Consider the following 11,185-nt stretch of genomic DNA (forward strand, 5'->3'; position numbering starts at 1 on the left):
ATTTAGTTTTTTGTGCATCGTAAAGTAGTTTTCTGGAAGTTGTCACATTTACGCTTTTATATCCGATTGTACGAGCAATTCGTGGTCGAGTCAGAATGTTGTTTTTGATTAGATCACGTAAGTTGAATTATTGATTATTAATTACGGTTTAGTATCCGATTTGCCCAATATCAGAAGTTGGAATTGTTTTCGCAATATTTTATGGTCCGCCCTATTCACTACCCCTCTCATTTTTTTGTTTGTGTTGTGGTCTGTTACAGATTAGGCAGAACGCGCCCTTTTGAGCTCACAAGGTTGCGACCTGAAATCCAAAGGTAACTCCGTTGTTTTCTGCAAACAAAGCTGGAGTCAAGTTTTCGCAACCACACCAAATCAATAGAAATCTATTTGACTTACTCCAATCACATCGATCACATATACAAACGTGACGCCAATCAGAGACGGGAACGCCCCTCTCCGAAATGGGGGAGCCCAGGTTTGTCTCTCCGCCTGTTCTTCCATTGACTGCAATTTCTAACTATCACATCGTTCAAAGCCTCCATAGCTGAACTGGTTACGCGCTAGCTTTCTATTTCAGGTATCGCGGGTTCGAATCCCTACGCGAATAAAAAGAATTTCTATAGCAATCACGTAACCGATGACGCGATCCAAGATATCGGGTCCAAAATAATATCCCAAGTTGGCCGATAGAGCGAGAAACGCAGACGGACAGACAGCGGGTCTAAGATGACCGATAGCACGAGACAGGCAGACAGACAGACAACGTGTCTAAAATGGCGTCCAACAAAATGATGGAGTCATTAATAAAATGGGTGTCAAATTTAAAGTAGTAACCATAAAATGGCGGGCCGATCCAAGATGGTACCCAACAAAATGGTACACCATACCGTTCATTGTCATATTGAAGTATTGGTATTGAAGACAATGTCAACTATATTCCTTATAGCCGGTGACTAATCTTGTATCGACTTGATGGCGCCCCGATATTTGGCATATTCGCTACAATATTTATTTAAGATTTATTCACCGATGCTTATAATTATAATTATATGATCTCTGCTAGATGTACATACTTTTCTCCTAATTATGTTAAAAACTAATGAAAATTTACATACCAAACTTTCGTTTGATTTTTGGATTATGTTTAGTATTGATGCATGACCTTTTTGTATCTTTGAAGACCCAGTTTTAAGGATTTTGCGAAAAAACTCCTATTTTTTTAATGCAAAATGCATGTACAATATACTTTATGATCTGAAACGGACTTTCATTTACATATAATGGCTATAATTGAATGTTTTTTTGGCTAAATTGTATTTTTTTTTTAATAAAATTAACATTAAGTCTTAACAAAGTCGACTACCTTTTACCTTGCAACTTATTTCGTTATCACATGAGTATTTTCAAAATTTAACCAATAGGTAGTTCATATCAAAAGAATGACGCTATCCAGGATAAGGTTTTCGAAATAAAAAAGAAACATTTTTCCAGAAACCGTCCGCGTCCCGTATGATATTGTCCTAAGCCAACTTGGCTATTATCAAGTTCGAAGAACGGTCACCCTGTAAATTTAGTCAGATTTTGGAGAGGTTATTAGCCTTTTATTTTAGTCATAAATAATCTTAACCGATGTTCGTTGACATTTATTTTGATATTCATAACACTCATATACACACAAGATCGAATGCTCTTTCTTTTTTACTTATTTAGTACAAATTTCCACCAACAGATGTTCTTTTTAAAAAGAACTGTATAAATGGCTCTTCCTTGCCGAAAAGCACTTTCCGCAAACCATCCTTAACATTTATTTATTTACATACTGATTACGTGCCCATCATTCACAGTAAAGTAGAGCGATTTGGCAGCTTTCTCGGGAAAAAAGAGCAATTTTTTTTGGATACGAAGCGTGCTGGTTGTATCTGGAAATTACGAAAGCCACTTATAGAATGTAAATTAATTTACTTGTCATTTCCTTGTAAAAACACGAAGCTCTCATATTATCAACTTCATTACAGGATTAAATAGTCACCCAAATTTCCAAAAATTCGTACATTAATTAGTGCCAGATTGTACAACACCAAACACGCCTCAATTATGTTTAAAAACTTGTCACTTGGAAAAACAAGCAAAAGAAAAGCCCAACCTGATTCGGGACCGTCTGGATTAGTTTTCGTCAATCTTTTATTGCTTCTAAGTCCCACTCTATGTTTAATAGCGAGAGACATTGGAGATCAAAACAGTTGTATATCAATAATTAAAAATAGTTTTTCATTCGACTCCGTCCGATCACAGAAATTCGAGCCAAGTTATGCGATTTTGATACCCCCTTAACTTGCTCTAAATTATGATATATTTTATTAATACAAATAGTTGAGATCAAAAATAAAACCGGGAAATCGCGTTATAAATAAATCATACCCAAACACAAGGTTCATAATCCTTGCGCTAAAGATTAAACGGTGTTTATTTGAAAGCGTAAATTGCGCCCACTGTTGTTACCTCATTTTCGATTTACGTAATTAAACGCGGATGAAATCATCTACTATTTGTTTTTTTTTTCAAGTAAATCCTTCAATTTCGTCAATGGGAATGTTTTATAATGGGATATTATCTAATAATAACCGGCGCACTTACACACTCAAGCATATCTGTAGTAGGCGCGTACTCGGTACTCGGTAGGTACCTAAAAGCAATAAACTCGATTATAACCGCTTTGTAACAAACAAAACGCGTATTACGCGGCGTGACGCTTTTAACCACTGTGCTATTGAACAAATTAGCACTACTTGTGAAGGTTTTACACATTAATTAAGAACATCATTCACATACGTGTACCAATTGGCGAATTGGGAGATTGAAATAGGACATTTGCATAATTTGAAAAACTTTCCTTTCTGAAAAATGATTTAAACAAATCATTTTTCTACAACTGCCTGAATACGACGCTATCGGCGGGTAAAATCAAAAGAGGCGGTGGATACAGTGTGAGAAAGAGACGTCAAGCGTATCGCACTTGTCATAATGGAGACTTACGGAAACTCCGAACGCGCGCATTTGTCTGAAAACGTATGGAAAGAGAAATCGATAGTCTGACAACTGTATCAGTAGTTGACACTCTTTTGGTTTCCATAGATACAGTAAAATCCATTATTAAGGCAACTAGATTCCATTTACTTTTTGCTTCTTAAAGTTATATAAGACTTTAAAGTATTGTTAGTTCTACCAAAAAAGTGACACAGCACAGGCATCATATGCTTTTTTTTGGATGAAACTTAAAATATGGTAAAATCGAATATTTTTGCTTCCTTAAGAGATAGGGAGGCACATCAAAAACTCGTCCATTTCCGAATAACCCTGTATTTTAAAAATACAGAAAAATGTTTGATATAAAAGTTTATTTATAATGATGAACAATCTGCCGTTTTTAGAATAAGCATACGACTTCGGGTAAAAAAGTCCAGACCTAACCGCAATTTCTAAATGGAACACCCTATATCTTAAATTAAAGATAGCATATTAACTTCTATTAAAAATACAAGATATTCAAAAAATATTCAAGTGATTCAAAATAGTTCAAAAGATTTTAACAAATTCAGAATTTAATATGCTATCTTTCTAGATTAAAATATATAGGATGTCCCATTAAAAAATACGTTAGGTCCGATAAGTGATTTCCCTAGCCCCTTCATACTTATTCCGAAAACGGAAAATTAAACAATCTATTTTAACTAAGAAAATATAGGGCCATTCTGAACTGGACAATTTTCTGATTTTCCCCCGTATCTCTTAAGAGTGGAGAAAAGTTTGATTCAAACAGAGCACATGGCGCCTATATTTTTTTTCATAGCACTAACAATTACGAAGATATCGTATTAAAGTGTCGAAAATCAAATCAACGGTCAAATGCATAATCTTATTCTGTCTTGCATCCGGAGAGCGAACTTTCTGATCTGTGGAGCGATTATTATTGTTAGAAAAACTTCAAAGTTGACTTTAATAATAGAAGCAATTAATAGGTAACGCATGGAAAATCGACGGTGTAGTGGTAACCAAAACTTAAAATGCCAATTCCTTGCGACACGAATTTCGGAAGCAATCACAAAATTATATTTCGGTGGTTTTTCGAAATTCATTTGATATTTCCTAAAAATCGCGCAGAAACCATCCGTCGCATGGATGCATTTCGTCTTTAATTTTTTCCCTCTATAACTCACAGGATAGACGTTCACGAGGACGTTCATTATCTGCTTCTTCTTCAAGATCTTTATTATCATAAAACCCGTTATGTTCGTCATGACCACCATCGTCATTCAGACTTTTATTTTTTTTTATGGCCCTTAAACATAAGTTCATTAGCCAGCAGCTCATGTGTTTGTTTGGACCTAGTCTAAACCTGTACAAAATGATTTGAGGGACCACAAAAGAGTGGAATAGGATGTACTCTTCACACCCAGGGGTCTCTCGGGGTGGCTAACGGACAGAACAGATAGACCTCGGACTTGTTTAAAATGTAAAGATACTCAAAAGTCGCAAATAGGAGAAAATGAAGACGAAATCTAACCTATCTAAAATGTGAGCTGACTTGATTTGATAAAATTCATAAGAGCCGTGCAAATAGTTACACTTTGTACTGCTAAGGACAAAATGTGCACTATATTGTATGGTGGGAAAATACTCTCTTTAACAAGGTCGCTATACAGCTTTTGTCTTTGATTTGTGTACTTGTTACAGGCAAAGAAAATGTGATTTAAGTCACTTATTACTTGACAATCGTCGCATAAGTTCGAGTCCAAGACTCCAATCCTATGTAAATGATATGGATAGCAAGCATGGCCGAATTTCAGTCGGCAAATTGTTACTATTTCGCTTCTTGAGAAACTGGAGTTGTCGTACCAAAATTTCCTAGGAATAGAAGGATGGATTAGGGTGTATTGTGTGCGGTGATTGTTGCTGAAATGGCTCCATCGGAATTTCCATTTTCGGAGCAGATTTTGTCGACATATAGCTGCGCCATCAAACATTCCTATGTAGTTCTCTATTTCTTGTCCGTTATATCAAGCCTCCTTAGCTAACAAATCTACTTTTTCGTTGGGTAACAGTCCAGTGTGAGCTTTTATCCATGTCAGCTTAATTTTAGAACCTGAACTTTCCAAACGTTTTATTTTAGATTTTAGCTGTTTGCAGTAGTAATTATCCTTGATGTTAAGAACGTCCATCGGTCTTGAGAGGCATGAAAGAACAGATAGAGAATCAGAAAGAATGTTAATGGTACGTAGTCCTTGTTGTTCAGCGAGTTCGCATGCCTTGAAAATTCCGATAGCCTCTGCAGAGAATATGGACGTGAAATCCAATAATTTGTAGGTTCAGACTTATTACCAAAGGTTCTATGGCGACATATATTAAACTCTTCGTTTGAAGGTAATAAACATGTGTTCTTATTCTACAGGGTGAACATTTTGTCTGGAACACTGGATATATCTGTAGAATATGATTTTAGCATTCGAAGGGGGAAACAACTTTGAATTTTTGGTGTATTGAATTGTGAATTGAATTAATTTGAATGAACGTGAATTAATTTGAATTAACGTGAATTAATTTGAATTAACGTAAATTAATTTGAATTAACGTGAATTAATTTGAACTTGAATTTTTGGTGTACACCAAAAATGATACTTGTTTCCCCCTAGATTGGAAATGCTTAATTTGTGTATGGGTATGAAGTTACCAGTTTCGTCAAGCAGAAAAGAATACAGTGGTGTTGCGGCAAGTGTTGATTGTACCGTACTCGGCCGCAATCGGTAGGTTAAAGAAAAGTCGATACGGTACTTACACTTAACAGTACGCAATTGTTTTGGTAATCCCAATCATCCCAATCTAAAATTCTCTCACATCTCCTTTAATAGGATTACGAGCATGTTATGATGAGGCTTATTATTCAGAAAGTGTACGTTTGCGACACGAGCGCGCTTGGTAGCCAGTGAAGCAAGTGATCCCGAGTAAATAAGGCTTATTTGTGTTTTACATATGGCGTTATACGGTTATCATTTCCAATGTTTCCGATGGTTGCATGGATTGCGAAATCTGTAAATTTTTAGGAAAGATAAAACTAACTTACTATGTTACATAATCCGAGATCAAATTTAAGAGAAACATTCAAAATAACGAAAATAGTTGTGTTAATTAATTTCACTAGTTTGCGTTGACTTTATTTTTTGTTCGTTATGTCAACGCAATTTTCTGTATCAAAAATTATTAAAAAATTATACATAAATCTATATGCTTCAAAATTATTTACAGTGGCGTGCGGCTACAGAACTAAAAGGCTTTTTTTTAATGGAAAGGACTATTTTTCGTGAGGTATGTAATATTAAAAAATGAACTTTTTTTTAATATGACAGCATTTAAAACATGATCAAACTAGTAAAATTATAAGATCAATTAACAAAACTATTTTCCTTAATTTGAGTTTTTCTCTTCAATTTGATAATTGATGTGGCATGTGTAAAATAGAAGAAACAAACTACAAAGCTCAACATATACCATCCAACTATTAAAAATGCTTTGTGAGCAACCATAAATACAGCTATATTAAAGTAGTTTAGTGAGATACCTCAGGGGTCTACTTTGGCTCAACCTTATTTTTACGTGACTAATCAACATTCCCATTTTTGATCAAATCCAAATATTAAGTACGTCAAAGTCTTGACGCCATAAAATACCATGCCCGACAGTCGAAAATTTATGTGGTTTATGATGGAAATAAATTATTTGCCTACTTATTCTACTAACTAGGTCGTTACGGCAAGTTAAAACGCGATTTTCTAAAAAGTCATTATTCGTACAATTATCTTCATAAAAATACAACTTAAAGAATTAGGGGTTAATGCCATACCTATAATAAGTATGTAGTTTGCCAAGTTCTAAACTTCCTTTATATTTCCAATAAGACAAATGTTCTAATTTATAGTGTGCTACAAACGAGAATTTATTTTACTTTTTCGCCGAATTTAAATAAAAATATCATTTGGAAGCAACTTAAACATTTTCAAAGTGTGAAATTTTTATCTCTATTACTTCGTTCCAAAGACCTTTCTAATTGGACACTTAGTTCTTAATTTTGCTTCGAAAACATCACATGATGACTAATATCAATAAGAGAAATGACTATTATAGCTCTGATAATGGGACGCAGTGATGAAAAGCATCAACTTAAAATTTAACTGTTTTCTCCTGGCTACCAAATTCGATAGTTCCTCCGGGAATGGGAATTTGATTTATTATTGGAAATATGTATTAAATTCTCGAAAACCGCCCCATTCCATCAACAAGGTCTAGAGACATTGATATAGTACAATTAATTTAGAGAAGGGCGATCTACCATTGGACGATTTGACTTGTTCAACGATACGGCGTAGCATGCCCAATTTATGTAATAAGGTTGATCGCAAATTCGACTTTAATCCCAAGTTCTTCGAATATACCCTGCAAGAGTCATTTCCCGTCTCTTAAAAAGAAGTAACAATTGAGTTCTCTTTATAAATTGCTCTGTTTCCAACAATAGGAACAATTTGTAGCAAATTAATGAACTAAAACTTAATTAATTAGTTTGTTTATGCGCGTGTTAAGTCCCGCGAAAGTTAATGTGGGGGCTTTCGCACAATTTTCGCAACTTTCGGGGGCTTTAAGTTCGTGTTCCCGGATCGTAGTCGGTTTTCTGTCCAACATCAAACGTTCGCATGTTGCACGTTTTAATTTCAAGAATGTGAAGGGACTTATTCTTCGCACAAGGTTCACGGGTAATTTGGGGGGAATTCACGCGCGATTTGCAGCTGGAGTGTGGAGCAGGCTTTAAAGATTTCTAAATGACGTATTTTGTCTGAAGACAAAGGCTTTGTCGACAAAAAATCAACGAAAAATTGTAAAACTTGATTGTCAAACATGATTAGGTAAGAAAAGCAAAAATTTGAACCTACGTGCAGAAAGTAAAGTCGTCAAGTAAGTGGTTACAAAGTTAAATTTTAGGTAGGTACTCATTTGTGGACATATACAGGGTTTTACATGACCGCATGTAAAAATGTTATAGAGGCATCAAAACAAGCACTTTTTCCAAATAAACCGAGCCACCCTCAAAGAAGTGGTGAAATTTGGATTTCTTATTTAATTTTTGTTTCAGCAACCATAAGAGTTACAAAGATGGGTGGCACGTCTTTGAATAGGGTTTTGGGTATGCCCTATCCGATTTCGATATATATAATTTCTTGATATTGTAACGTAAATTTACTTACGTGATTTATTTATTTACAATTAAATAACAAATTGGTGTTGAAATTGGAACTGACTCGAAACACAATTCGAAAACGCCGGTATTTCTCGAAAGTTCTCGAACGCTTCAGAATATGTTGAATGTTCTCGAATGAACACGTTATATTTCCCGGAAAGAATGTGTCACATACGTTACTTATCGCCGATGACTCTCCTTTTATGCCGCCTCGATGTGTATGGGGTTTCTAGAATATTTGCAACAATAATCAAATCGTGCTCTAACGAAAAGGAAATGTAATACACACTTTTGGCAACAAAAATCTTTTGAGCTTTTGAGTTTTGAGATGTATGGAAAGAAAATCTCGCAATTGTTTGGGTGTTTGCGCTGTGCAGTCTAACGACATCTATCCCTGTTTGGTGTTAGGTCAAGCCTTTCCCTTTAATTGCATGCATACGGAGATCCAACGGTCTTATTTATAATCCGACTTTTGTGAATACATACTTCATAAAAATAAACAAGTATAAACTGTGCACAACTCTTGTGCAGATAAAGCGCATTTTTTAACCCGAAATAGCTTTTGTTTTGACATCACCAATGGATATATTTCTCGCAGACGTCTCAATCGCCCTTTGTGAGTACTCTCTTCCGATAATCCGTTCTTGAGGTATAAGGGAATACACCCGATCACGATAAGAGGTCGAGGAGGAGGGCTATGGTTGGTAGAAATTAATTCCTTTCATTGAGACCTTTCATTAGAGGATAAAACTAGTTCCACTCCCCCCTCCCCTGTACTTTGATAAGAAGACAGAAAGAAGGGCCGTAGTTGGTAGAAAACGGATCCTTTCGTTGATACAGACCCCCCCCCCCCTCAGGCACCGTCGCTCACTGATCTCGAAAAAAAGAGTCGCACGGGAATGTTATAGTTTGTACAAACCAATTTATTTCGATGAGAACATGTGTACCCCCCCCCCCCCAATTTTCAGAATCTCAGGAAATAATTCGTGGGGGGGCTTTTAGGCAGCGAAATTTGATGACCGTATGGCACATCTACACGGTATAGGCTACCTACTGCAAAAAATCCAGATCTCTAGGACCATTCCCCTAGAATTAGTTCGAAACGGCAGAAGTGGGTCCGGACGGACGGACAAAACGCAAACAATTTTCAAGAGACAAGAAACGTGAAAAGTGCCAAATTCATTTATTTGGTATTTGCCTTGGTTTTTTAAAATTAATTCATAAACATACCGTCCTAATTTCATTTTGTGGGTATTTCTGTCGAGTTTCATGGTATCTATGATGTGTCATTATGCATATTATAATTTCAAAGTGTGGGTAGCTGAAGGTACTAAGGTAAACTTTCAATTAAACCTCCCCCTACCTATGTAAATGAACGTGATTTTTGGATTGTTTTTTATTCTTGTAAAAATTACAAATTACAATCACTGGTTCGTTTTCAAATGCAAGCCCTGTATATCTACGAAACAAATAGGAATCTCTAAATTTCCATTTCAATCAGTTCAACACGATAAGTGTTAGTGGTTTCCAAAAAAATACATACCCGTAATTTACCAGAAACTAAATTAAGATTGTCGGCACCGCAAAAAGTCGAGGCAATAGTCTTTTCTAGTACTCATTTGAGAGTATGTTAAAATGGGAATGTACATCACTTTTACAACGAACTTAGATCGATAGCACTTAAATTGAAACTTAAAGCACACAAGCGTAAATATTTGAATTGAACGCCTTTTGCATATATGCAGCACGAATAGCACAATTTGGAACGTAAGACAGATTGCACAATTTTGAAATCGATGTTATACATTACCTGAATGATTTTGGCCTGAGCCGTAGAAATTTCCAAGTATTGCTGTGGTTATGAACGCTGCTTTTCGCGTATGTGTCATCGCAATTAACAGCGCACAACAAACTACGTGGGCGTATATTTAAACTGGGCTGACAATATTTTGGTTTTCTCCCGAAATTCGCGTAATCACTACGGTACCGCGTTTGATTTTCTTCTAGCATATCGAGCTGCCTGATAAAATTTAACATAACTAACACTTCACTAATTTGTTCGAATACATTATTGTGGTTTAATTACTTCACATTAGCACTAATAATAATTACACACCGCTCTCACATGGAGTTTCTACTAATTACGTAAAATGCGTACGCTGACAAGGCGCGCGTAAGAGGTACTACCTGTAGATCGCTCGATTTGATTTGCAAATTACTTCGGCGTAATTTAATCCCACACAACTCTATCCCAACTCAAAGGTGTGTTACTAGAAATTAAAACTAAAAATAAAAGTGCACTGTAACAATGCAACATTAAAATATAAGGCTTATCATTAGATTCAAAACGGAAATGCTTTTTTTTTTTTCAAATAAAAGACATAAATTATCCTTAATTGTTGTTAAACAAATTTCAACATAACCGCCTACAAGCATGAATGAGAAAACTTTCTATTGAATAACACGAGAATTTCAAAATTAGGACTCCTTAAAATGTGCGACATGCTAAGAAGGTATTTACAATAAAATGCGGCGTCAATATGCAAATTCGAATTTCCGTTTAAATACTTTATAGCCGCTATTTCCCGATGGGATTCTAACGCGAATAAATTTAATGGTGAATCACGGATATAAAATAATAGTAGCAACCTCGTCCGACCTTAATTTTACAACAATCATAAATAGCATGTTGAATTATCAGTTGTTATTTATTTGTAACGCGAATTAATCGGAAAACTTGCCATCGCGATTTCTCTACGAAGGCGAAATTTTCATCTCAATACCGAAGCACTAAAATCAGATTAACATGGGCAAGGAATTTTTATGGGAATAATAAGGAAACGGCAACTGGTTTACATTGACACCTACACAAAACACTTACTCCGAAATATATCGTACTGGATGAAT

At 35.5% G+C, this 11,185-nt stretch overlaps 1 protein-coding gene across 3 annotated transcripts in view; it reads right to left on the reverse strand.

Annotated features, from left to right (window-relative positions):
• The window catches only part of LOC116181766 (focal adhesion kinase 1-like), a 33,852-nt gene extending 23,387 nt beyond the window's left edge, over positions 1 to 10,465 (reverse strand). Inside the window, exon 1 of one of the 3 annotated variants that reach the window (XM_031502194.1) lies at positions 10,089 to 10,465. In XM_031502194.1, coding sequence (XP_031358054.1) covers positions 10,089 to 10,315 — 227 coding nt within the window. In that variant the 5' untranslated portion in view covers positions 10,316 to 10,465. The remainder of the gene's footprint in view (positions 1 to 10,088) is intronic. The other 2 variants (XM_031502195.1, XM_031502196.1) reach the window with 2 other exon arrangements.
• Between the last annotated feature and the right edge of the window lie 720 nt (positions 10,466 to 11,185).

Source organism: Photinus pyralis, unplaced genomic scaffold (genome assembly GCF_008802855.1).
Source record: "Photinus pyralis isolate 1611_PpyrPB1 unplaced genomic scaffold, Ppyr1.3 Ppyr1.4_unclustered_Scaffold1910, whole genome shotgun sequence".
Lineage (NCBI taxonomy): Eukaryota > Metazoa > Arthropoda > Insecta > Coleoptera > Lampyridae > Photinus > Photinus pyralis.